The sequence below is a fragment of the Triticum dicoccoides genome, chromosome 5A (genome assembly GCF_002162155.2).
Source record: "Triticum dicoccoides isolate Atlit2015 ecotype Zavitan chromosome 5A, WEW_v2.0, whole genome shotgun sequence".
In the NCBI taxonomy this organism is placed as follows: Eukaryota; Viridiplantae; Streptophyta; class Magnoliopsida; order Poales; family Poaceae; genus Triticum; species Triticum dicoccoides.
Genome location: NC_041388.1, coordinates 544,617,889 through 544,644,695, shown reverse-complemented (window position 1 = coordinate 544,644,695; position 26,807 = coordinate 544,617,889). Strand labels below are relative to the sequence as shown.

The 26,807-nt window shown below is 45.1% G+C and overlaps 3 protein-coding genes across 4 annotated transcripts; 2 read left to right on the top strand and 1 right to left on the bottom strand.

Annotated features, from left to right (window-relative positions):
* Positions 1–5,925: 5,925 nt before the first annotated feature.
* LOC119302677 (synaptotagmin-2-like) lies at positions 5,926–11,553 on the top strand. Of its 2 annotated transcripts, none has more exons than XM_037579723.1 (13): positions 5,926–6,102; positions 7,564–7,683; positions 7,927–8,025; positions 8,138–8,188; positions 8,277–8,400; positions 8,977–9,095; positions 9,186–9,287; positions 9,370–9,444; positions 9,811–9,887; positions 9,967–10,213; positions 10,308–10,661; positions 10,770–10,901; positions 11,140–11,553. In XM_037579723.1, the coding sequence occupies exons 2-13, from the start codon at positions 7,573–7,575 to the stop codon at positions 11,266–11,268; spliced, it is 1,620 nt and encodes a 539-aa protein (XP_037435620.1). In that variant the 5' UTR covers positions 5,926–6,102; positions 7,564–7,572; the 3' UTR covers positions 11,269–11,553. The 2 variants fall into 2 exon arrangements, with proteins under 2 accessions (XP_037435620.1, XP_037435619.1); XM_037579722.1 differs by having other exon boundaries at positions 5,927–6,102; positions 7,554–7,683; positions 11,140–11,546.
* A 7,881-nt stretch (positions 11,554–19,434) lies between these two features.
* Positions 19,435–21,919, top strand: LOC119302676 (synaptotagmin-2). The gene is made up of 6 exons (XM_037579721.1): positions 19,435–19,927; positions 20,089–20,168; positions 20,250–20,499; positions 20,597–20,953; positions 21,066–21,200; positions 21,484–21,919. The coding sequence occupies exons 2-6, from the start codon at positions 20,116–20,118 to the stop codon at positions 21,610–21,612; spliced, it is 924 nt and encodes a 307-aa protein (XP_037435618.1). The 5' UTR covers positions 19,435–19,927; positions 20,089–20,115; the 3' UTR covers positions 21,613–21,919.
* Positions 21,920–22,059: 140 nt separating this feature from the next.
* On the bottom strand, positions 22,060–26,479 carry LOC119302675 (protein ALTERED PHOSPHATE STARVATION RESPONSE 1-like). The gene is made up of 4 exons (XM_037579719.1): positions 25,699–26,479; positions 25,369–25,586; positions 24,326–24,549; positions 22,060–23,159 (listed from the first exon to the last, which is right to left on the bottom strand). The coding sequence occupies exons 1-4, from the start codon at positions 26,477–26,479 to the stop codon at positions 22,385–22,387; spliced, it is 1,998 nt and encodes a 665-aa protein (XP_037435616.1). The 3' UTR covers positions 22,060–22,384.
* Positions 26,480–26,807: the final 328 nt, after the last annotated feature.

Below are 26,807 nucleotides of genomic sequence, written 5' to 3'. Positions count from 1 at the left end.
TCCCGGTGGTCCCGGTACGTTACCGATAAACCCCGAAAATTTTCTGGTGACCAAAACAGGACTTCCCATATATAAATCTTTACCTCCGGACCATTCCGTAACTCCTCGTGACGTCCGGGATCTCATCCGGGACTCTGAAAAACATTCGGTAACCACATACAAACTTCCTTTATAACCCTAGCGTCATCGAACCTTAAGTGTGTAGACCCTACGGGTTCGGGAACCATGCAGACATGACTGAGACGTTCTCCGGTCAATAACCAACAGCGGGATCTGGATACCCATGTTGGTTCCCACATGTTCCACGATGATCTCATCGGATGAACCATGATGTCGAGGATTCGATCAATCCCGTATACAATTCCCTTTGTCTATCGGTATTGTACTTGCCCGAGATTCGATCGTCGGTATCCCGATACCTTGTTCAATCTCGTTACCGGCAAGTCTCTTTTACTCGTTCCGTAACACATCATCCCGTGATCAACTCCTTGATCACATTGTGCACATTATGATGATGTCCTACCGAGTGGTCCCAGAGATACCTCTCCGTTTACACGGAGTGACAAATCCCAGTCTCGATTCGTGCCAACCCAACAGACACTTTCGGAGATACCTGTAGTGTACCTTTATAGCCACCCAGTTACGTTGTGACGTTTGGCACACCCAAAGTATTCCTACGGTATCCGGGAGTTGCACAATCTCATGGTCTGAGGAAATGATACTTGACATTAGAAAAGCTTTAGCATACGAACTACACGATCTTTGTGCTAGGCTTAGGATTGGGTCTTGTCCATCACATCATTCTCCCAATGATGTGATCCCGTTATCAACGGCATCCAATGTCCATGGTCAGGAAACCGTAACCATCTATTGATCAACGAGCTAGTCAACTAGAGGCTTACTAGGGACATGGTGTTGTCTATGTATCCACACATGTATCTGAGTTTCCTATCAATACAATTCTAGCATGGATAATAAACGATTATCATGAACTAGGAAATATAATAATAACTAATTTATTATTGCCTCTAGGGCATATTTCCAACACCACCGACCTTCAAATATAAGGTTAAATCATACTTGTTAACTGTTATTTGCCTTTGAGTTTCTTGTTGCAAATAATTAGCATGATCTTCTTCGTCGGCTTGTCTATTTGAAAACAAGGCTACCAAGGTATGACGATCATTAAAGTATTCAAAGGTATTGATTTCTCAGAAAGATTGAGTTATCAGCTTCATTACCCGGGTTACTCAAGCCGGTGGTCTAAGGATCAAAGGTACAAGTATGGCTATTATTTATATATAATTGCCTGCTGCATTAACTAAAGAGTTAGTTTCAGCCCTTGTCCTTTATTTATATATGTTTTCTGTTTTCTATTATGATAAACATATTGGATATAAGCCGGGTGTTTTAACCCGTTTGGTTCTAAGCTGCCAAGCCAGTCTTTTCTCTTGTATCTACAGGGAACAGAGTTAAAGTGTTGCAGAAACAATCATCAAATATAATGCATATATTGCCATCAGGAAACACGGAGTCACATACAGTGTTTTATGCACGATGGCATAAGCAAGGCATTCAGTGTTTTCATAGCTAAACTATTACATGACTTTTTATAAGCCAATGAAGATGGTTATTATTCCTCCCTCGCCGGTTCACCGCCCTCTGTTGGCTGGAAGTTGGGTTTTGACCAGTCAAAACCATTCACGGTGACGAATTCTGCTTCATCGTCGATCAGGCCTGCCGGGTCAACTTCCGGGGCAAATGTATTTTCTCTTACAGGCGGGATCAAATCCGTCATCTTGTACGAGGGAGTCGTCGTCTTCTTATTTTCAGCATCAAAACCCGGCTGATATTTGTCAATATTGGTATCATCTCCAAGGGTAGTTGCCTGAGGCCGGACTCCGCGCACGCAAGCCATGAAGTCATCCTGCTCAAAGGGAGTTCCATCTTCCTTCGCGGTGGGATAGCCTCTGGCCACATCCGCCGGGTCTAGGTTTGGCACCCAAGCCTTGGAGCGGCTCAGGGCAGTCAAAGCCCCGGCTCGCGCACAGGAGCGCTTCACTTCTTGAAATCTGGCAGGCAGGATTGATAGTTTCTTCAAAATGTCGCTGAGCCGGTTGGGTCCTGGATTGGCAGGAGAGATGGTGGCAAGTGCCCGTTGTGCGCCAATATACAGTTGTTCTACTAAAGTGTACACTGCCTTCAGTTTAATCAAAGGATCTTGGCTCAGGTTCTTGCTTCGTGGGCCTGCGCATGTTTTAAAAACAAAGTCAGCTGGCGGCTTATATTCCGGATCAGCAAAGTACATAGGATTAAAAACGGACGGCTTGCCAAAGATGGCGGACACCATTTGAGACACCCGGCCCTTTAAGCCGTTCAGCTCTGTTGAAACCTCTTCAAGGGCTGCTTCGGTTCTCTCAGCGCGTTGTGTCAGAAGCATTTTTCCTCTGCCCAGGTCTTCTTCTTGGCAGCTAAACTGGTCTTTAAGTTTTCCGTCTCAGAGAGACTTACTTGCAATTTGGAGTTAGCAGACTTGATTTCCGTTTCCTGACCTGCTAGCCGGGTCTTTGCATCAGTCAATTGCGAGTTCAGTTCAGATAAAGCATTTTGCAAAATGAGCATACTCAGTTGAGTCAAGATTTCGCTTAAAGATCAACAATCAAGATTCAAGTCTCAAGTACTTTATAAAAAACCACTTGACACTTGGGGGATAATGTATACCAAAACAATTTCTTATGGCTCTAAAGACATACTTTAAGTCCCAAGTACTTTACAAAGTAACATCACTTGGCACTTGGGGGCTAATGTATGCAATTCAGCAAGTTTCTCAAGGTTAAGCCAGAATATTAAGTTCTTTGAATACGGTACAAAACAATTTAAGGTACCGGCTCATTTATGATCAAAAAGAACCGGCCCTTGGGGACTACAGGTGAAATTTTATTCTATTTTATTGAATTCAAGAAAATCAAAGGTAAAGGTCTTGGCCTATATGCTAAAGTCTACAGATCATTCCGGTTGTTTCATAATCTGAAGACTTGGGGGCTGAAGGAATATAGATAAGCCGGAAGAACATACCCCATATTTCAGCTGCAACTGTTTGACCATTTCGTTCTCAGAGTCGCGACTGGAGTGCACGTGGCTGAGATAGCCGGATAAAATATCGTTGGCATTTAGACGGTCGTAATTGGCAATGTCAAAGCGCACTTTCTGCCTCTCCAATGCCTCTTGTTTCGCAGTACACCAAGCCAGCATAGTTGGATTCCCTGGTTCAATAAAGCGACCCCCGGTGATCTGAACGTCTTGTGCAGACGGTGATGGCGGGTTGGCTGAGCTTGATGGTCCAGTAGCAGAAGGGTTCACAGTGGTCTCATCAAACGACGGCTCAAGAGGATTTGCTTCTGCATCAACAGGTGGGTCTTCTGGAGCGTCGGTTAATGGAGAAGATGGCCTGGCCGGGTCAGATGCAAGCACCGGCGGGTCTTCTACCGGTTTAGCTACCTTTGCTTTCTTGGATTTAGCTTGGCCACTAAGAAAAATGTTGCAGGATTGTCAGTATAAAGATACAATTTGAACAACCCGGAAAACATGAGGATTTTTCATTACCCAGGGGCAGTCTTGAAGGCCGGAAATTGCGTCTGCGATGAGTCGCCAGAAGAGCGAGACAACTCCTGAAAAGATAAAATAGAGTTAAAGTAATACAAGGGGAAGGATCCATTAAACAGAGTTAAAGACAGAAAGAAGTAAACCTCATTCGGGCGCTTTCGAGGAGTTTGTTGAAGAACGTCAGCCGGCTCATCTTCAGTCCGAGCTTGACGCGACTTTCATGTTGCTGCTTTTTCAAACGAAAGTTGGGATCCAAGTGAGCTAAAGGGTTAGAAAACCTTACTTTACGGATCACTCGTCGAACTTTTTATCTTGGCAAGGGCTCTGAGTCGGAGGAAATGATAGTTACCTCTGCTTCCACAGCCTGACTGGCCCCGGTATCATCCTGGTAAGAATCAGTGTCAATAAGATTGTTAAAAAATTGGCCAAGGGAATCAAGGGCTACCTTCGAATCAGATGTGTCATCAAGCTTCATCCAATCTTCAGCAGTGTTCCTTTTCTTCTTTTTCGACCTCCGAGTCATTTTCTTGGCGTTTATGGCGGCGACTTTCGCTTTCTTGGCAGCCTCGTGGTCATACTTAACTTTCCAGAAGTCAGAGTTGGCCTGCAGACAGGTAAAAACAAGATAAAGAGTCAGGCAAGTATTAAAACAATACGACTGGAAAAATACAAAGGAGAGAAATAACAATATCCTTACTTCTGGCACCGAGTTAAGCTGGCAGAAGGGGTTTAACCCGACGACACTACAATCTTCATATTTCCCGTTCACCAGAAGAGTTGACATTGAAACAATATCTTCTTCTGTTAATTGAACGGGGCTGTGATGAAGAGAGTCATTCGGGCCTCCACCATACTCATACATCAGCTTTGATCGACGGCTTAAAGGGATGACCCGCCATGAGATCCAGCAGCGGGTCAGATCAACTCCACTTAACCCATTCCCTAAAGAGCATTAATCCTTTGATGGAAGGTAACATCCTCTTGCGTTCAGCGACAGTAAGCTTGTCGGGAAGCGCGAACTTGGAGTCAAGACGATCGGGGCGATAACCCGGCAGTGGCTTCTCGTTCGATGACGAAATGTCTTGACAGTAGAACCAAGTCTGGTTCCAGTCCTTTGGGTGACTTGGTAAGACTATGAGAGGGAATACAGCACCCTGCCGGCGCTGAATTGAGATGCCTCCGAGTTCTAAGCTGAGGCCGTTGGTGCACTCGTTCTGCCGATTCAGATAAAAGTATTCTCTAAACAACTCCATGGTCGGCTCTTGTTGAAGATATACCTCACAAAGCACTTGGAAGTTACAAATGTTAGATACGGAATTGGGTCCAATATCTTGAGGGTGGAGTTTGAAAAAGTGAAGGACCTCTCTAAAGAACTTTGAGCCGGGCGGTGAGAAGCCATGGTTCATGTGGTCAGTAAAAACAATTACTTCGCCGTCTCTTGGATTGGGCCGTTCTTCTTCCGAGTCAGGGGCACGGTATATGTTCAACTACGAGTGGAGTCTGTTTTGAATCCTGAGATTGTAAAGCTGACATAAATGAACCCCATGTCTAAATCCCTGAAATTGGTACCCTGAATGTGAGACTGGGGATGAAGATAAAATATGACATGTAGCCCCATGTGGTTAGTGAGAGAAACAACCAACCCCGACCGAGATTGTCCCTCCAAACAAGTATAGGACCAGTCTAGGATTTAGAACGACCGAGATTGAGGAATATAGAGGACGGACTTCCGGGATTTATAAGTGGGGGTTTGTTTATGTCACCCTTCATAATCTTACAGTTTAAAACAGACTTCACTCATTCAGCTATTGAATTTTCTTTTGAACACAGTCGAGACGCAAGCGGTCATTTATACGCGCATATGTTCATCCCTATGAACGCACACACGCACACCCGACCCCTATGAGCACCTTTGAGACTAAGTCGACATATTATTTTGAAATTTTTACGAAGTCATCGTAGGGATGGACTGGGGACACCACTATCGTCCTAACTATTTAACCACATATTGGTTCACCTGTCACTGAACTTTTGACAGGAAAGCGGTCACTCTGCCATATGGCACTCCATGAATTAGCGATTCACGGAGGAGGCCGGCCGAGAGAACAAAAACGGCCTCACGGCACGGGGCGCACGCATCGCATCGCCTCGCCGCCGTGCGCGCGGAGCGGATGCGCCCGTGCCCTGGCCCGCACGCCAGCGGCACCGAGGCACCCTCGCAGCTTAATAACCGTCCTCAATCAGCGGTGGGCCCCGTCCGGCCCCCACCGCTAATTAACTCCACCCGGGAGCCGGGATCGCGGCCGCGTGTGCCGCAACGTGCCGAGCGGCCCATGCACCAGACGTTTCCTCCCACCCACACACCCATTCGATCCCTCCGCTCCGCCCCTCGAAATCCCCTCCCCGCCGCGTTCCATGGCCGCGCGCCCCGCCTCCTCCGCCCACACACTCTGGTGACCGGCGCCGCACGGACCGCGACACCCGCCGCCGGCCTCTCTGGTTCGTCCCCTCTCCCCCTCCTAACCGTTTCGGGGCGCCCCACGCGCGCGCGGCCGCTGCCCGTCCCCGCCGATCCTTCGGTTTCCCGTCGCGTGCCCGGGTGCGGCGGCGGCCCGGTACGTCCGTGCCCCGCCGGGCCGGAGGTTTCGAATTCGCGTAGCGGGGGTTGTTCTCCGGGCCGGGGGTGTGGTGCCGGTGCCGCCGTCGGTGGGTTCGTGCAGGCTTCTCTGCGCCGGATGCTCGCCCAGATCCGCCTCCCGCGACGCATCCTGTGGCGCGGTCTCGTCGGGTGGTGTCGTTTGGACGCCTGATTCGTCGGGTTGGCAGCGCGTTTGTGCGTCGATCTGCTCTGTCTGATGCGTCTTCGTGTTTCATTTTTTGTTGCTGTCATGGTCAAATCGTGTTTATTCAGGACATGCATGTTCGTGAATCGATAAATGCGGCAACCTAGGTTGTTTCTCCAACTGGATGTAGTTGAATTCCTCTTAGCAATACGGATGTGTTGCTTGGGCACTACATACACCCTGTAATCTGCGCGCAGCTCTCCTTCAGATTGCTTTATTTGTTTTTTTAATAACTCGATTCTACCTAATAGTATAGTATTTTTTTATGAAGAAGAAATCGTCATACTGGGCAAGGCTGAGATGACCTCTATTGTTTGATAAGTGCCCCATCACTTAGTTTTATTGGCACTTGCAATTTACAATCCATGATCTGATCCCAAAGAAGAAACCTGCCTTGAAGGCAAAGATTAAGTACCAACGTGACCCTTGAGCAAGGACAATCTCCAAAAGTGCCACCACCCTTTTACTCCACCATGCAACTTGGTAGAGCCACCCTATATTATTCTGAAATCCGTGGGATCAACTCTGAAAGCTACAGCTATTCTCCTTGCGTCCCCAAGTACCTTTATCTTTGTATTTTCAGGACGATTGACATCAGCTATGCTAAGCTTTGTTTTATATCATTAACCTTCCTGTCGTTTTCACTCATTGAAAGAGCCTTTCGCTTAGTATTTTGCGATATGTGGTCTGAGGCATTTCTTCCATACCGTGGTGGAATCTGCACTGATGGGTTCCTCCATTTTTAATTTGAGAAACTGCTTTATGTTAACTTTCAGAATCGGTATAGATATGTTTGTAATTAAAATAACTACTAGTATAAAATCGGGGATTGTTTCATGCCATCTGTATAAATTTGACCAGGATACAACAACAGCAATAAAGCCTTTTGTCCCAAGCAAGTTGGGGTAGGCTAGAGATAAAGCCCTACAGAAACCCATCTGAATAAACTTGAATAGGATATTTGCAGAAAATAACCGTGTTAAAAGCTGGTATTAGCTTTCTCTGGTTGTTCCTCAGCAATTTATAAATATAATTTTCACTGGTTTATTTTCCTTGGAGTATGTTTGGTTTTGCAATTTCTGATAGAAAGCTGGCATACATTTTAAGGTCTTAAAAGCAATCAGAGATGGGCGTAGTCAGCACGGTGCTTGGTCTCTTTGGATTTGGATTTGGATTCTCTTCTGGTATTGCTATTGGGTACTACTTCTTCATCTACTTCCAGCCAACGAATGTCAAGGTGCGCAGTTTCTTTCACTGAACCTCATTTTCTTTGTATAATCATCATTTTTTGTTGCTGTATATGAACATAGTTGTGCTAGCAATAACTGCTTTGCTAAAAAATGTCTAAACTATTTTGACTGATGTGATCCCGGGACACCTTAAGATTATACCTCTTTGTTCGGTTTATAACTGATATATAATGTTCCTGGTCAAACCCAGTACTACATGATGGTAACGCTCTTTCCTGATTACCTTTCAGGATGTCGAAGTTCGCCCACTTGTGGAATATGACTCAAATTCTTTGGATGGAATCCTTCCTGAAATTCCTATGTGGGTCAAGAATCCCGACTATGATAGAGTATGCTTCCCAAATTTTTAAGCTTGCAACTAATTGATTAATAAACTCATGTATTTAAATTGTAGCAGTTCACAGTTCTTTATATCCTCATTTCCTTGCTGTTTGTTGTTAGATTGATTGGCTCAACAGGTTTCTGGAATTGATGTGGCCCAATCTTAATAAGGTACTTGATGCTGTAGATTACTCTGAGTGTAAGATGTTTATCTCTGATTGGCATTAAAGCTTATGTGCTATATGGTTTTGTCCTTTAGGCTATCTGCAGAATGGCGCAGGATATTGCAAAGCCAATTATTGCTGAGAACTGTGAGAAGTACAAGATAGATTCGGTTGAGTTCGAAACACTTACTCTGGGTACCTTACCACCCACCTTTCAAGGTCAGTAGTATTTCTTAGGCATAAGGCGCCAGGCCCTTTTTTTTACTCGCACCAGCTCCTGCTTTAGGGCAAAAACAAGGTTTGCTTCGTAGATTTGTGTTCTTATTCCCCTTCAACACAAATGGATAATGCAGCTATATTTTAAATGGTTTCAGACTTCCTTCTGAACTAGAATATCAGTATGGTTTTTTTTGCATGAATTTGTGAACAGATGCACGCTCTTTATATGGCGATTGTCGTGTTCAGTATCTGAAGTGCAGTTGTATTCATACGGTCATGTGCAATGAAGCTGCCATCCTTTGATAAAGCAGTTATTTGGGAACCTACTATAGCTTCAGATATGCAATATGTAGAGATTGCTACCACTCCAGTTAATCTGCTATATGTTGTGTATACCATAGTACATTGCAATTACACTTGAAAAAAGCAGTCGCCCTTCGATTTTCTTCGTAGAATTAACGATATTGTGATTTTCTACTTGTGATTATGATGTGCTCTGAACACAACAAGTGCTGGTGTTACATTATATTGATCATATGTGATGCTAAATGTTTTACATTTGATGCCTTACCCCAGGAATGAAAGTCTATGTCACCGATGAGAAAGAGTTGATAATGGAACCATCTCTAAAGTGGGCTGCAAATCCCAATATTACTGTTGTTGCAAAGGCGTACGGGTTGAAAGCAACCGTCCAAGTATGAACTCCTGTCTTCTTATGAAAAGTATGTTTTGTGGTTTGTAGAAGTTAACTTAGTGAATTACTTCTTGTTGTATTGTTCTTTCAGATTGTGGATCTGCAAGTCTTTGCATCACCTCGTATTACTCTGAAGCCGTTGGTGCCTACATTTCCTTGCTTCGCTAATATTAGTGTCTCTCTCATGGAGAAGGTCTGGCAACTAGTTGGTTGTATTCTTACTACCCTGCTGATCACTTGTTTTAGCTTTTTACTAGTTACAATTTGTTTTGCAGCCACATGTTGATTTTGGGCTCAAACTATTCGGAGCAGATTTAATGGCTATTCCTGTTCTTTACAAATTCGTTCAGGTATTCCTGACTACTGTTCTGAATCTTCTCATGTTTAACCTTCTTCATTCTTGTCATATACTTGATTTAGGTGTTTATTCTAAAATGAATTACTTCATCTCTATCTCTGTAACGTTGACATCAAATTTGTTGTATGTATGCCACTGTTGCTTGTAGTAGTCTATATGATGCTCATGCAACATGACACCACGTTGTCGTGTACCTAAATCTTGTTTTTCTGCCTTGGTAGTGTGATGTCAATAGTGTATATTTGTTGTTTTTGCTCACCGCAGTCATGCTGCATCTCTCAAACCTGAGATGTGTCTAGCTTCACCCTATCAATAAAAATATTTCGTTATTCAACTAATCTGTTTTGTGCATTTGCAGGACACCATCAAGAAGCAAGTTGCGAACATGTATCTGTGGCCAAAGACACTAGAAGTCCCTATAATGGATGCCTCAAAGTATAGTTTTGATCACTCTGTGGTTGCTTGTGTACTGCTTTTAAAATATATGTTGCTAATGTCTTCTGCATATTGACAGAGCATCAAAGAAGCCTGTTGGAATTCTACTTCTGAAGGTTGTAAGAGCTCAAAATCTGAAAAAGAAGGATCTGCTGGGTAAATCAGATCCATATGCGAAACTTAAGATGACAGATGACAAGCTTCCATCCAAGAAAACATCAGTAAAACGCAGCAATCTCAATCCTGAGTGGAATGAAGAATTCAAATTTGTCGTGACAGATCCAGAAAACCAGTCGCTGGAAATTAATGTCTTTGACTGGGAACAGGCATGGTTTCCTTTGTTCATGAAGTCTGAAGTAGTTCCTTTTCGTATTCGTTACCAAATAATATGCAGCTAAGCTATTTCATTGATATTTTTAGGTTGGTAAACATGAAAAGATGGGCATGAACAGGATTCTGTTGAAAGAACTTCCCCCAGAGGAGACTAAAGTGCTGACTCTTAACTTACTGAAGACCATGGATCCAAATGATATACAAAATGAGAAGTCTCGTGGTCAGATTATTTTGGAGGCGACATATAAGCCTTTCAAGGAAGAAGATATGGAGAAAGAAAGCGTGGATGGTGTTGATGAAGTGCAGAAAGCTCCAGACAACACTCCAGCTGGTGGTGGGCTGCTTTTTGTTGTTGTTCACGAAGCTCAAGATCTTGAAGGGAAGCATCACACAAACCCATACGCAAAGATAATCTTTAAAGGAGAAGAGAAGAAAACAAAGGTATTTGTAACTATAGTATATGTATTAGACGCTTACACATAGCTATTTAGAAAGGTTATGATGTGTTCTCATGCATTATGGCACTTGAATTTCCCTCCTCTGTACTAGGTGATCAAGAAGAACAGGGATCCACGATGGGAGGATGAATTTGAGTTTGTTTGTGAGGAACCACCTACAAATGATAAGTTGCATGTTGAAGTCCTAAGTAAAGCTGGAAAAAAAGGAATATTGCATGGGAAGGTACGATACTGTACGAGAAATTTTTGGCCCTTAATTGGTGTGGTAATTCACTACAAGCATTTTGGTTGCTCCACAACTTGATTAGGAGAAATATTCATAATGGAGAGCCTCAAAATTGCAGTTCAGTTTCTTTTGATCTTGAGGGCTTGATTAACTCTTTATGACATGTCTTGATACAATGCATGGATTGTCTGAAATTGTTCAAGCTTTTGATGCTTACTATGTTATGTTGGTACAGGAAGCCTTGGGCTACATTGATATAGCCCTGGCAGACGTTATCAGCAACAAGCGGATTAACGAGAAGTTCCATCTCATTGACTCGAAAAATGGGCAGATTCAAATCGAGTTGCAGTGGAGAACTTCATAGAAGCTCTGAGCAAGGTGCCAAAATGCGCTGGCATCACAAGGTACAGGAGGGTTCATGCCATGAAGCAGCTTGCAAATACCTGTAATGGATTCCATGTAGATATTGCTTCGTCTCTAGAACATCTACTTGATCTTTGTCGAGATTTTCTGTCAATTATTCGAATTTTTCTTCAGAACAACGCAGGCTTGTTATCGACAACAGAAACAGAATTACGACTGGTGACAGGGTTTTCTCGCCCTTACAGATATGCTTATGGTTTGAACAGATTAAAAGTTTTATTTGTTCTATTTTATGTTACATTGCACAAAACACCAGGGTTTGACATCTAAGTGCACAGCAAGTGGTACAAAGCGCAGCACATGCACGTTTGGAATATCTGGTGTTCGATGCAGATTTGCTAACGCTGTTTTTCTGTGCAATTTGTGTAAATTTAGGTGGCGCGAACTGAGGGATTTAATACTAATCTGAGGATGGATTACATCTGCCCAAATTCTCAGATTGCTCCTCCACTTCTAAAGGTTGAATTCTAGGCCGTTTGTCAGCAAGTTCAGATTACATCTGGTGTTCGATAGGGTTAAAGGTTTTTCCAACGTGCCCACATGCTGCCACAGAGTTCTCATCAGTAGTTTCCCAAGCAGGTTTTCAACAGTAGTTTCTCCATCAAGTCCAGATTGGATTCTAGGCCGTTTGTCAGAAAGTCCAGATTGGATTCTAGGCCGTTTGTTAGTGGAAGGGGCATTTCTGTCATGTTGCACATTAACAGGTGCTCTTTTCTTTAGGAGGATTTCTCACACTTGATCAATTTCCAAGCGTAAGTTGTTAAGGACGGTCAAATTGAGCATCTTCCCAGCCCTCTCACGCCATCAAACTTTCTAGCCGCCTGATTTAGCGTCCTAATTTTCCTGTCCGTCCAATTTTTTTTGGAGACATTCTGTCCGTGTGATGGCTTCCTCATCCTGTGATTAACAGTCAACACTTTATACAATGCAAAATGCTTATGGAGCTGCCTGATAAAATAAATTGAGTTTTTGTCTCGTGTAACAGAAATGCATAATTAAGCGTCTCCTGTCTACAAAAAGCATCGGTGCTTAAAAAACGCTTTATTTTTTAACCACCTTGCGTTGTATAAGCCTATGTTCTTTTTTCTTTAGTCACATCATCCTTTATTAATTTGCAAAGGTTCATAGGAATACAAATAATCTCGGGCAAATATAAGAGTGGATGCCGCTTTGGCGAGGTTGTAATCTTGGGCAACCGATGCAATATTAGCCACCATTTCTAAGCAGTCTGATGCAATGCACAACGAGTCAAGGTGAAGATCAGTAGCCAACGCCAGAGCCTCCTTGCACGCTTGGGCTTCAAGTGTCGCTGGGTCGACAAGTCCTTCGAAGACGAAGGCCGAGGGGCCAGTATATTTACCATCTTTATCCTTGTAAATAATAGCTTTTTCTGTCACACCTTATACAAGCCTAAGTGGGCCAAGTGTCTGGAGGGAGGCTATTACCAAGTTCTTTTTGGAGCGTTCTGGCTAATTGGGCCATATGCAACCACGACAAGCCCGCCTAGCATCGTCCGGGGTAAGTGCGCCAAGGGTTTTCATTTATTTGTCTTCTTTGGTTCTTTTTGTTTTTATTCTACATTTTTTGTATATGTTAAGAACATTTTTAATACAAGTTTAACATTTTCTCAACATAAATTTAACATTTTTGAATATATGGTCAACATTTTATCTATGCAAAATGTAACATTTTTAAATGCTTAATTAATATTTTTCAAATACAAGATTAACATATTTGTAATATATGGTCAGCATTGTTTCAATACACATCTAAAAAAATTCAAATGCTTCGTCAATATTTTTTCTGTACACATTTAAATTTATACAAATGCTTGAATAATATTTTTCAAATGCAACATTAATTTTTAATAAATGTTCAACATTTTTCCATGCACATTTAACAATTTTAAAATTCTTGTTCAAATATTTTCCAAATGCTTGATTAACATTTTTATATACATGATCAATTTTTTATCATTTTTTAATAAATGGTCAACATGTTTTTATACACATTTGACATTTTCCAAATGCTTGGTTAATATTTTTGAAATACTTTTCAACATTTTTTTCGTATGCTTGATTAGTTTTTGATATACATGATAAAAAAATTCATTATTTTTCATACATGGTCAACAATTTTTCTATTCAGATTTAACATTTTTATAATATTCAATACATTTTCAAATGCTTGATTAATTTTTTAAAATACATGATAAATTATTTTCATACACATTTGTTTCCTGTATACATTGTTTCTATGTATATTAAACATTTTTATACACATTTAGCATTTTTCAAATGCTTGGTCAACATTTTCAAATGTTTTGTTATAGTGTTTTTGTAATATATATATATATATATATATATATAATATTTTAAAATACAAAGTAAAGTAAAAATAATAATACAAAAACTAAAACAGAAAATATAAAAAGAAAAGAAAAAACACGGCTGTGGCATCCCACGTGTCTGGGCCTGCCCATATTGCTCTCGCTTCAACAAGGAGGCTTCCATAGGTTTCGCTTAATGCGAGACATGAGGCGCCCTAAGCACGTTTTTTTTTGCAGGCCGCCCTAAGCACGTGCCATCGGGAAAAAACCGACCGTATGGGGTTAGAAGGCGAAAATTGTGCTTGGCTCCCGAGCTCCACGGAGCACAATTTTGAAAAAAAAATTAAAATTTTGTTTTTTAGGTTTTAAAAGTTATTAAAATAACATACATACCTATGAATGTATAATACTTGCCTGTAAAGTTTCATGATGAAATACATTATCATGCCAGCTACACAAAGAAAATTCATGTGTTTTTAGCACATGTACCTATAGAAGTATATGATTTGTTTTACAACTCACATCAAACTTATTTCATAATGAAACTAGGAATGTGTCAGTGCGTTGTCATGTGAGCCGATTTTTTTAGTGCACGAGATAGGCGAGAATCACCAAATATTAGAATTTTGATTTTGGTGCATTTATGATAGCCTTGGTAATGCATGGTAAGTAAATTAATATGATTGAGCAGCGTAAGTGAAGGTGAAGTCAAATATGGCGTGGAATTAAGCGGCGTAATTCCACATTATTGCAAAAAAAAGTTAATTAAGATGGAGTTCATGTAGTGCTACAAAAGGTAAGAAAATTAATGTGATTGAACGGTGTATTGTGAAGGTGTCGTCAAATATGACGCGGTGGGAAAAAAACCGACTGGATGAAATAGATCGGTGGAGTGACGTTGTGAGATAATACAGCCGGTTGATGAAGAGTCCTGACAGGAAAAGGAGCACTAATTATTTTTTTAAGCAGTATAGAGACACATCTAATATCCCAAGTACCTACGTATTTATTTTTAACTTTAAAAGCTGTTTTTTTTCAATTTCAAGTACCTACGTATTTATTTTTAGTTTTTTTAACTTTAAAAGCTGTTTTTTTTTAATTTCCGGCACCATGAAAAATTGGCTCTCATAAAGTCCATGCGACGATGCTAGTTCCGGGGCCACCGCTTTCGCTGTCGCGCACTCACCGCACCTAGTCGATTTGGCTTCTTCCTTACTTAGGCATCTCCAAAGCTGACTCTTAAGCCGGGCACTGTATTCGTTCGTAGTCCGTTGAGGACCATTCTACGGTAACTGATGCAGGAGCCGACCATCCAAATTCCTAAATGTCTGTCCACGCCAATTTGAAATTCAAATGCATCCAATCACATATCATCGGGTCACAATCAAAAATAGGCAAATATGCATAATTTTTACATCCCCGATCACAAGACAATATCAGTCTGGTAGTCTATGCAAAAAATTGTGCTGTCGGATAGGCAATCCAAGTGTGATCGCTCACTCTGCCGCCCTGTCTCGACCACTGCCTTCTCACTCGCCTCCTTCTCCTTCTTCGCCTCCAGTTAATTCTTCAGCCCCTTCAACCTCTTGAAATGGACGACTTGAACGATGATCCTTGCATCGTCATCCAACTCATCCATCTTCAAGGTCAACATCTTTGCCTCCTCTAAAATGGTTGTGATATGAATGTTCTTCTCTTCGAGCACGACCTTCTTCTCAATCACTGCCATCAACATGTTAAATATCTCGTCATACATGCCTCCTTCATATCGGAGAGCTGGACATATGCCTCCCCTTTTTCGCTAAGATGTCCTCGAACCTCTTCGTCATCTTGGCCGCCGCCCCTTCTCGCTTCGACTTTTCCTCCTCCCACTTCTTTCTATGGAACCCTCTACCATCCTTCCTCGGTGGCTCTTTTGTCGGGTCGGTTGGATCACCCATTTCTTCCTCGGTGCCGATGCTGGCGGTCTTGACGGAGTTGGCAATGAATAAATTCCATTTGGTTTGCCCATTCAACTTCAACCAAAAATGCATGAGGACAAAGGTCTTCTTCTCCAACTTCAACAAGAAATTGCATGCACGGGGAGGCTACAAGTATAAAACACTATCCATAGTTTGCATATTCGATTCGGCCAAATTACCAAAACAAAGAGCATCCGACCAACATGTTGCATATCCATCCAAAATGACCACCAACTGACCAAAACATAGAGCATATCTGACCAGATAACCAACACACTTGCTCAGAGATTTGGCAGCACTTGGCCACTGTCCGATGAGTTGCTTCAAGTGGTCGCAATACTTGGACACAAACTCTTGAATGATGTACCATTGGTGGTTGAGATACTTTACCGAACGGTTTTTTTTGATAGAAAGACTGTAAGGGAACTCCATACAGTATAATTGGTGCAACAAACCCAAATTGCAAATACCATACCTTGAACCTGGATGGGTGGGAAGACATCAGCCCCTTCCCACCACTAGGCTATGCCTTAGTCTACTACTTTACCAAACGGTTGCGGATGAGCTCGTTGGCATAGGGCTTGAAATGCTTGTGCTCATGGAACGAAGTGTTAATGTTGGCCCAAGATATTGAACCCTTTTGCTCCGTGCCAAGGATCAGATCGATGCTAGTTGCCAACCACGCATCGCACAACAACTCGTCCTCCCTCATATTGAAGTTTTCTCCTCTACCCCTTTCCTTTGGATCGGCTACAAGTTCATGTGGACCAAGGGTCGTCGTCGTCCCCCTCCTCCCGCTCCTACTGCCCGATGGCCCAATCCGGCTATGTGTCGGCTGTGCTTACGTGCCTAGCTGCGTGCCCTGATGGGTGTACATGCCGGACTGGGTGTACGTGCCCGTCTAGGTTTATGTGCCGGACTGGGTGTACGTGCTCGACTACGTGGACTCCGAGTCATCCACCTTCCCGTCCTCATAGCAACCTCCGCCTCCACCTCCTTTATGGTTCATCTCAAACAACTTCCTGTCCCCGATGTCGTACGCTGGCTCGCCCGCTTGAGGCATACCGGGGAACAACGTGTGGTCACTGAGTTTCTCCATGCCTAACGTCCACGACTGGACAAGTTGTGGCGATGTAGACTCCAGGAAAAGCGGCACCGCGTTGACATAGACAGAAAATCTCGTGCTGCTGGGCGGTGTAGAAGTAGGGAGCCTTGTATTGCTCTGGCTAGGGCGGCGTCTGCACGGACGGTGGTAGTGCCTTGCATCCCTGGCCCCGCCTTGCACCACGACCGCCCCCCCTGCATGACCACCACCTCTGTTGGCCTTCTGCTTCTTGAACGCCGCCACCTTTGCCTTCTGTCTGAGCCGGCACCTTGCCGTGCCACATGCATAGTTGATTTTACGGGCGGTCGCTTTGTCGGATCCTGCACCACTGACTCTGACAGCTTTTCGTAAGGCCCCCCATGCATCGACGTCCACAAAAAGGGCAGGAATTGGGGTGAAGAGTAGCGGAATGTAAGAGAGGGTTAAGAAAGAGTGATTTTGCCATGGAAATAGTGCAGCCAACTCTAAATGCATGTGCTTCAGCTCAATTTTGGATGGGCCGAGGGTGTCAGAATCCTACATGACTGGTGTTCGGACTCCCGCAAAGCCCATGGTTTGGTTCCAGTTTGCAAGAAAACAGAAGTCTGAACTAGTCCGCGGACGGATGTGGGACTCTGTTGGATGGCTTGCGTGGTCCTGACCTTGCGGTTCAGATGGATGCAGGCGATTTAAGGGTCCATGTTGGAGATGCCCTTAGTCTTCTCAAAGCCACGCATGCTGTTGCCCGCTATTCGCTCTGCAGCTTCCATTTCTCAAGATGATGGAGATTATTATATCCTTTTTCATATTTTCTTGTTGGTACATAATTGAATAAATTATCCATGCCCTGTTCTCCTAGTTACAAAACAGGCTCTTCCTAGTACTTAAAAGATCACAACTCAATTACTTGGCTTTAGACTTCCCATGTGAATTCATCTTCACTAATTCTGTCATTTGGTTCACGTCTCAACCTTCTACTGTCCCGGATTCCCCATAGTGACATGATTCACATGCCCTTGGTTGAGATGATCCAGATGCATTCTTATAGGGTTTCCATTCATTCTCTCCATCTCCATGCGATCCATGGCAAAATGTCCTGGCCTCCTACACTGGTAGCAGAGTAATTTGTTTGTGTTATGTGGACCTTTATCATTGCTATTGTGATGATCATTGTGGTTATGATGGCCATGGCTATAATTCCCATATTTTGTAGGACCATCTCGTAGAAGAAGTACATGGTTTTTGTTGAGCTCCACTGTTTAGTTTGTAATAGCTTGCCTTCCTCTTGTGATTCTCCATCGAGTAATGTTTGTCTTCAAAATTTATAACTTTGTCTATCATCTCTTGATAGTTGTCAAACTTAACCACAATCAGTTGCATACCTATCTCATCATTCAATATTTTAAGAAACTTCACTTGTCTTGTATCTTCATCATGTACATCATGTAGTGCATAGCAATCCAACTTGTTAAACTCCTCCATACATACGCAAGCACTATGCACTATCCTTGGCGTAAACTGAGAAACTCCTTCCCTAAGATCACGGCTCTAGCATACACACGTGCAGTGTGAAAAGCTTCCTGGAACTGATCCCAAGTGATATTGTCAATAGGATAAGTGACTTGATAATTCTCCCACCATGTCGTTGTTGATCCTTTAGCAAATGTGAAGCATCAGTGCATCCAACTGTATCAATATTCTTAATTACCGAGTGGAGCCATTCATCGGCTATGATGGGCTCAAAGGTGCTAGAAAACTTTGCTTGGTTCAGCCCGAGCAAACGAGTGAGCACGACCATCAATGAACAATTATTGTAGTGATAGTTATTGTTGGTCTTGTTGGCCATAGTCGGAGCCAAGAGCTGAATGATCTGTGTCTGAGCCTGTAGCAGCTGTTCCATTCATGTTGTTGCGACGACAGTGTAGTGTCTTCTACGACATTGGTTCATGATGCACGTGTTTTTGTGTATCCCGCAAGTGTTAGTCTGGCATGCTGCATACTTGTTCTCAATTTTGTTGCAACCAAATGGGATTTCGCTGTATAGGAAAATGATCAAAATTACCCAGTTGATCCATGCACAACATCAACCCGGGCGTCAATGTTGCAAGCCATACGGGGGGTGCTGCAATGCCAGCGGCATGATGTTGTAAGCCAGAAATATGCTGATGTTGTAAGCCAGCTGTTGTTGTTGTTTCTCTATTGCAGAGCCAGGCACACATTTCATGTTGCAAGGCTGCTTGCCTGCTGCGCGCCAACAAGCCGAACGCGCGATGTTGCAGGGCCGGTCACCATTATTTGTTTTTTCAGCAAAGTCGGGCACACGACCCTGCAAAGATTGTTGCCGCTGTCGCAAATAACTACTCCGTCCGTCCCACAATAAGACGTTCTTTTACAAAAAAAAGTCTTATATTATGGGACGGAGGGAGTAATTCCTAAAGAAATATGGTCTTTTGGTCTATTTGTTGCTACGATTGTTCACCTAAAAAGAAGTTGTTTTATTGTAGCGATTCGGTTGCGACATTCCTCCATGTTTTCTTCAAAAGATCGAATTGATTTTTAATGTTTGTGTAGGTATGCGTTTCCCCCTTTTTTAATTGCAAAGAGCGGTAGATTTTATTGGAGGCCAAGCTACAAAACAGAACTATATTTTTTTTACCTATTGCCACATCTATAAACGATACTACCACGGAGCAACATGTGGGCGTATGTCCATGGACTCCTGTGCGAAGAAGTGATGAAGCAGAGGGGAAGGATGTGACATGTGAGGCAAGAAGCAGGGAATGAGAGTGCTACAGTGATTCACAGAGAAACAACGCAAGTAGGCTAGGTGGAAAGCGAGTATGCACAGCTAAAAAGCAGATCCATCCAATCCAATGTAGAAAAAGATAGATAGACGGAGTGATTCCTTCGCCTCTGCGTCGGCATCAACTCAGTTCCCCAATCCAAAACCCTAGAACATCATACTTATACACTCTGCTACTCTGTTACACTGCGATTAATACAAGCATCTGTGAGAGGATCGGGAGAGGAGTTGGGTTGCTCTTGCTGATTTGAGTTGTGCATCTTGTGGATCTCCACGGGAACTTTTATAGATTTCCTAATATTTGGGAGGCGGGGGAGGCGGAGGTGGCAGCTGGTGGTGGCGGGGAGGGCGCGGGTGCGGGTTGTCGGCCTCGGCGGCGGCGAACTGCAGCAGCGCGGCGCCCGTGGCCCGCAGCAGCCGGAGGTAGAGCGCGCGGGCGGCGGCCATGTGTTTAGATGCCAGCAGACTATATTTGTTGTTGTTTTTGGGTGTCTTCACTCACCGCAGTCATGCTGCATCTCCCAAACTGTTCTGTTTCATTCCCTTCACTAAAAATGTCTCGTTATTGTTTTGCGTATTTGCAGGAGACCATCAAGAAGGAAGTCGCCAGCATGTGTCTGCTGCGGCCAAAGACACAACAAGTCCCTACAATGGATCCCTCAAAGTAAAATTTTGATCACTTTGTGGTTGCTTGTGTGTTGTTTCTATAAAATGTCTGTTGCTAATGGCTTCCGCATACTGACAGAGCATCAAAGAGGCCCGTTGGAATTCTACTTGTGAAGGTTTCAGGAGCACAAAATCTGGAAAAGAAGGGCCTGCTGGGTAGTAAATCAGATCCATATGTGAAACTTAAGATGTCGGGTGACAGGCTTCCATCCAAGAAAACAACAGTAAAGCGCAGCAATCTCAATCCGGAGTGGAATGAAGAATTCAAATTTGTTGTGACAGATCTGGAAAACCAGTCGCTGGTTGTTGATGTCTTCGACCGGGCACAGGCATGGCTTCCTTCCTTTGTTCATCGAGTCCGATGTAGCTTCTTTCGTACACATGACCAAATAATACGCAGCTAAGGTATTTCTTTGCTGTATCTAGGTTGGAAAACATGAGAAGATGGGCATGAACAGGGTTCTGTTGAGCGAACTTGCCCCGGACGAGACTAAAGTGATGACTCTTAACTTACTGAAGACCATGGATCCAAATGATATACAAAATGAGAAATCTCGTGGTCAGATTACCTTGGAGGTGACATATAAGCCTTTCAAGGAAGAAGAAGACACGGAGGAAGAAAGCATGGATGATACTGATGAAGTGCAGAAAGCCCCAGACAACACTCCAGCTGCTGGTGGGCTGCTTTTCGTCATCCTTCACGAAGCTCAAGATGTTGAAGGGAAGCATCACACAAACCCATACGCAGAGATAATCTTTAAAGGAGAAGAGAAGAAAACAAAGGTATTTGTAACTGTAGTAGTATATATTAGGCACTTGCACCTAGCTATTTGTAACAAAGGTTATGATGTTTTTCGCATGCTTTACGGCACTCGATTTTCCTCCTCTGTTCTAGGTTGTCAAGAAGAACAGGGATCCACGTTGGGAGGATGAGTTTGAGTTTGCTTGCGAGGAACCACCTACAAATGATAAGTTGCATGTTCAAGTCCTAAGCAAAGCTGGAAAGATAGGAAGAATGTTACATGGCAAGGTACGATATTCTACAAGAAATGCTTGGCCCTTAACTGATGTAGTAATTCGCTTTACAAGCATTCTGGTTGCTCCATGACTATATTAGAGGAAATAGTCATAACGGAGAGCCACAAAATTCCTGTTCACAACAGATATTTGATACAGCACTACTTCTATTTCTTCAGTATCTTTTGATATGAATAAGTGGGTTCGACTATATCTGTTAATGGCATTTCTTAGTACAATGGCTGGATTGTACGAAATTGTCCAATCACTTTGCTTGTATTATTATGTTGTTACAGGAAACCTTAGGCTACATTGATATAACCCTGGCAGACGTGATCAGCAACAGGCGGATCAACGAAAAGTATCGTCTCATCGACTCGAAATATGGGCAGATTCAAATCGAGTTGCAGTGGAGAACTTCATAGAAGCTGCGAGCAAGGTGCCAAAATGCTTTGGCGCACGAGGGTTCGTGCCGTGAAGCAGCTAGCAAAAACTATGCAGATATTCCATTATCTCTGTGCAGATATTCCTTGGTCTCCACTCTCCAGAACATCTGCTTGATCTAGTTGAGATTTTCTGTTAATTACTCAAAAGTTTCGTGAGAACAACGTAGGCTCGTTGACATTATAACTTCTTTGTGGTGATAGGGTGCTCACTGTTGAAGATACGCTTATCGTGTGAACAGATTGAAATTTTGAATTGTTGTATTTATGAAATTGCAGTTTTACACCACCTGTGTGATACCATGGCACAAAACAACCCTGTGCAACTAGTCTAAATTTTGGTAGTGCAAACAGCACATCTGCCCAAATTCTCCAGTATATTAGCATACAAAGCCTGAGAGAGAAGGTGGCGCGGTGCTATAGAAGCCGGTGCGATCGAGGAATAAATGGAAAGTCAACCCCAGATCACACCATCTGCAGGATGTTCAAAAATCGCAGCTCTTCAAAACAGCCAGATTTTGAATGATTAACAGCTAGTAGAAGCCAGGCAAAAAGAAAGGAAGGCAAGGCCTCGAGTTCATTTACAGCAAGTAAACGAGCTCCAGGCATTTCTATGCCTAGACTAGTCACCAGGTACCAGACCAATGAAGTTGGCTCTGTAAAATCAAACTCTCTTCCAGCCCTACTACCATCACACTACAAGCCTACAAACTGTATACATTTTATACAGTGACCACAGGCAATGCCACTCTCATCAGGTCAGCAGCCTCTTCATGTCGAGCGCCCGGTCCAAGCTCCGCTTGAAGTTGTACACCGACTCGAATGCCTCCATGCAGACACTGGAGAAGCCTGTCATCGCCTGGAAGATGTTGGGGAAGCCTGTCTGGAGGTTGTTCAGGGTCATCGCCCTCGTCACCCCGACGCTCTTCTCGTGCTTGCTCTTCTCGTCGTCCGCCCTGCTCCTCAGGGCCTCCACCTTCGCCCGCTTCTCTGCTACTGGTGTCTTCCGCGTCATCTCTCCATAGCCTGCGGCAGAGTATGGCCCGTATTTGGACTCCAGAGACCGCAGTTCCTCTGTCTTCTTCTCAAAGTCTTTGAATGCAGCATCTGACCTCTTCTTCTGTTTCTGCTCCTCCGCCTGCTGGACTACCACAGCGTGGATCACCGACAGGAGGGTTTTGATCCCTTCTGAGGCCACCTTGTCGGGGATCCGGTCGATGGCCAGCTGCCACTCCTCGCACAGGCTATAGATGTCGGAGTTCTGGATGTCTTTCATGAGTGGGTTGTGAAGGCATTGGAACAGGGAGAGGCGAAGCCAGCCGGTCAGCGAGTAGACATAATCTCTCTGGGACTTAACCAGGCTGCAGAACGCCGAGTACCACCTGTCCACCTCGATCTCGAGCTGGAGCGCCGCCTGCCGGTGGTCATTGGAGGTTGGGTTGCTGCTCATGGTCAGGTATTCAAGCTGCTGCACCATGTGGGTCTGTACCTGATGGCACTCATACATGCCCCTCCACATGCTCATCAGGCTGAAATGGAATGCATTCACAAGAGGAAACATGCATGAGAACAGAGCAAACATACATGTTTACCCAAGAAAGGGAAATGTACTGGCAGGAAATAAATGATGCATCTAACTATCTGACTTGTAATATGCGAGTATTGATATTCACAGGCAGGGAGCAGCTGGGTACACAAGTAACTGAAGTAAAGTGCAGGAACAAAACTGCGTAATTGACAATGCAACCAAAATGCGGGTAGGAGGTTTGTGTATTCAGTAATACCAAAGTAATTCTTTCATTTAGAGACATCATGATGCTAAGACAAAGTACACACCAAGCTTAGGTCACCGTATCATTGATGGAAAACTATACAAGAACCTGAGAAGTGCGAGTGAGGCACGCAACAGCTGGTACCAAAGCAGAGGTGCCATGAACAAGGGACTCGCATGATCTTTCCTCCTTTTCCTTTAAGAAAACAAAGTTCTTTGGAAACTGTTGAACTAGCCAGCTATTGTGTTCCAAGCTTCCTAAAGGCACACTTCCGACGGCGATAAACAGCACCAAACTAAATCACCAGGCTCATAGCATCAAGCAATGACATGCCAAACACCACCACCACCACCATCACCTCAAAGGTTTGATATGCAAGTAACCTACATCCACCATTGCCCAAAGGGGTCAGCTCAGCTGGACCAGGCAGTGATGGGTGGGGGGCTGGGAGATCTCTCAGGCAGGCCTAGCTAGTACTGACCGAATCAGTGAACAGGAGATTCAGTCAAGACAGTCAAACACATGAGGATCCCACCAACACCACTATCACTACTTGAATGCTCATCCTTCCAAATCAGTGAGTGTTGACTTGCTACAGTGCCAAAGGCGCATTTTACCAGAGGACCCAAAGATAAAACAGCAGCATGCATGGTCTGAATCAGTGGCTGGCAGGATCAAAACAGCAAAGAACTAATGGCACTGCTGTTATCACGGGCCTCATCTGGGAAGCCCCTTACCGTGGTCCATATGTCCAGCCTAGCTATATCATCAAGCTTATATTTATTTATTTTTTGACCATGCATATGCAAGTACGTACTATGCAAAAAACGACAGATACAGGAAGTAGTGAGACATGTGAGGTACCAGTACTGGATGCATACGGTAAATGAATGAGTGAGGAGTGATGGTGGTGTGGTACTGACCCAGCAACCAGCTCAAGTAGCTGAGGAAACAGCTCGGATTCTCTGAGCCTGATGATCTCGGAGGTGGTGGTGTCGATGGACTGGGTGGCCACCAGCATCTTGGACTCGAGGCTCTCCATCTCCATCCTGTTCTTCTCCATCTTGAGGTAGTCCACGCCCCTCACCTCCTGCTTCCTCAGCAGCCCCACCTTCTTGTCATGCTCCTGCTTAAGCCCCTCGTAGTTCTGCTCGATTTGATTGCGCAGTTAGTTGTAATAGTATGTGGTAAGTTTTGATGCGATAAAGGAGCAAAAATTGACTCAGCAAAGCAATGTAGTATGCACTATTCCTATCTCTCATCAAAAGAAGCACAAGGATTTGTATCTTTAAAGCTGTAAAAACTAAAGCTGACATTTCATGATTACTTAGTGAAAGACGATGAAACAGCCTATCTTTAGTTCTTTACCGTGGCAAATGAGCTAAACAAAGTTTGAAACTATTCGATGAAGGATCACATCAGTTGTACCAATATTCAGAGAACAGAGCAGCACATGAAATTCTGTCTTGCAGGTTATAAAATAACGCATAGAGATCATCTTTTTTACTTGGAAGAATCCAAAGGCACGTACGGTGCATATCATATTTACAGAACCTCCTGACAGAGAGGGTTAAAAAAGAATTACTCCAAAGTGAATGAACAAACAAACAATGCATCCATGTGCCCAGAATGTACTTTGCTTCAGACAGAACCAATTGCCACCCCGCTGGAATCCTTGTTAGTATCTCCCATGGCCATCACAGAATGTACTACTAATATGATAGTCATAATCAGCAAAAGGAGGGCCACTGGCTCCTCAAAAGCACCAAGCCACTCATTCACCCACTGCTTGAGATCTATCTATCTAACCAAGCCGTGCATTTCGATGAATCTGCCTGCTCACCTACTCTATGTCGAGATGAATCAATCTGCTCAAAGCTGTAATGCACATTTTGATCGAATGATCCAAAACTGAAGCTAGTAAATAATGCCAACGAAGTGGGTTACACATGATGAACGAGCGCACCTTGACCTCGAGAAACAGCTTCTTCTCCCAGGCGTAGAGCCTCTCGACGGTGGAGGAGTGGCTGAGGATCCCACTGCCTCCGCCATTGCCCATCATGCCTTCGTCTCCTGTCCCGAACCTGGAGAAGCCATTGCTGCTGCCTTTCCCGTACCCTCCTCCTGCGCCGCCCCACGACAATCCCGTCGGCTTCAGGTTCTTGCCGTAGCTCATCACCCTCCCTGAAGAAACAAGAATTGATTCCATTGCACGCAGCAAAGATTTCGTCAGACACAATTGAAAATGTGAGCGGGTTGGAAGAGCGAGGTAAGCTGATCTGAGGAGTGTTCTTGCCTGGGAGGCTGTTGTTGGTGTTGGGGAGCTCGCAGATTGGGGCCTCGAGCAGCGCGGCGACGCGGGCGCCGGCGTCGGCGGCCTTGAGGAAGTACTCGTCGATCTCGGTGGCGATCTCGGCGAGGTCCTTCTTCCCTGCCGCGCCGCCGCCGCCGCCGCCGCCGCCGCGGGGCAGGGCGACGACGGTGAGCTCGCTGGCGGTGGATGTGGTGGTGGTGACGACGGACGGGGCCGGGGGCTGGGCCTGGGCGGCCTTGGCCGTGACGACGACGGGCGGCGGCGGCGCGGCGCGGGGGGATTCGGCGAGGGAGGTGGAGGCGTCGTCCCAGTCGACGGCGGCGTCGGCGGGGGAGCGGGAGGAGGAGGGCGCGAAGGGGTCCCAGAAGTCCCAGCTGGACGGCATTGGGGCCGGCGGCGGCGGGGGCGGAGGGGGCGGCAGGATTTGCGAGGCGCTGATGGTGGAGGAGGTGGTGGTGGTCCAGGAGCTGGCGGTCCGCGCGGGGCTGAGCGGCGGGGGCGGCGGCGGCGGTGGCGGAGGCGGCGGCGCGGAGGGCGGCGGCTGGTGGCGCTGGTGGTGGGGCGGGCGCGGGTGCGGGTTGTCGGCCTCGGCGGTGGCGAACTGGAGCAGCGCGGCGCCGGTGGCCCGCAGGGAGCGGAGGTAGAGCGCGTGGGCGGCGGCCATGTCCCGGCGCGCCTGCACGAGGTGCTTGGTGTAGCGGCGGCGCGCCTTGCAGCGCGACACCGCCTCCTGGCGCTCCAGCCTCGACTGGCAGCAGCCCATCGCCGGCGCGCCTCCCCGGCCGGCCGGCCGATCGATCAGTCAGCCGCCTCCTCCTTCCCCCCCTTGCGCCTCCTCTCAAATCTTGGCTGGGAAGACGAAGGCAGGCAGTAACCGTTGTTGCCTCCACTGACTGCGCGGCGCTCCCCCCTCTTGACTCCTCGGTCGGGTCGGGTCGCGTCCTTCCAAATTTGCGCTGGGAGAGGGAGAGGGAGTGGGAGTGGAGTGAGGGAGTGAGCTGAAAAGTAACCGGCGCGAGAGGAGGGCATGCGGTGGGAGTGAGGTGGAGCGGCAGAGAGCAGAGGGAGGTGTGAGCTTGGGGCGGCGTGCG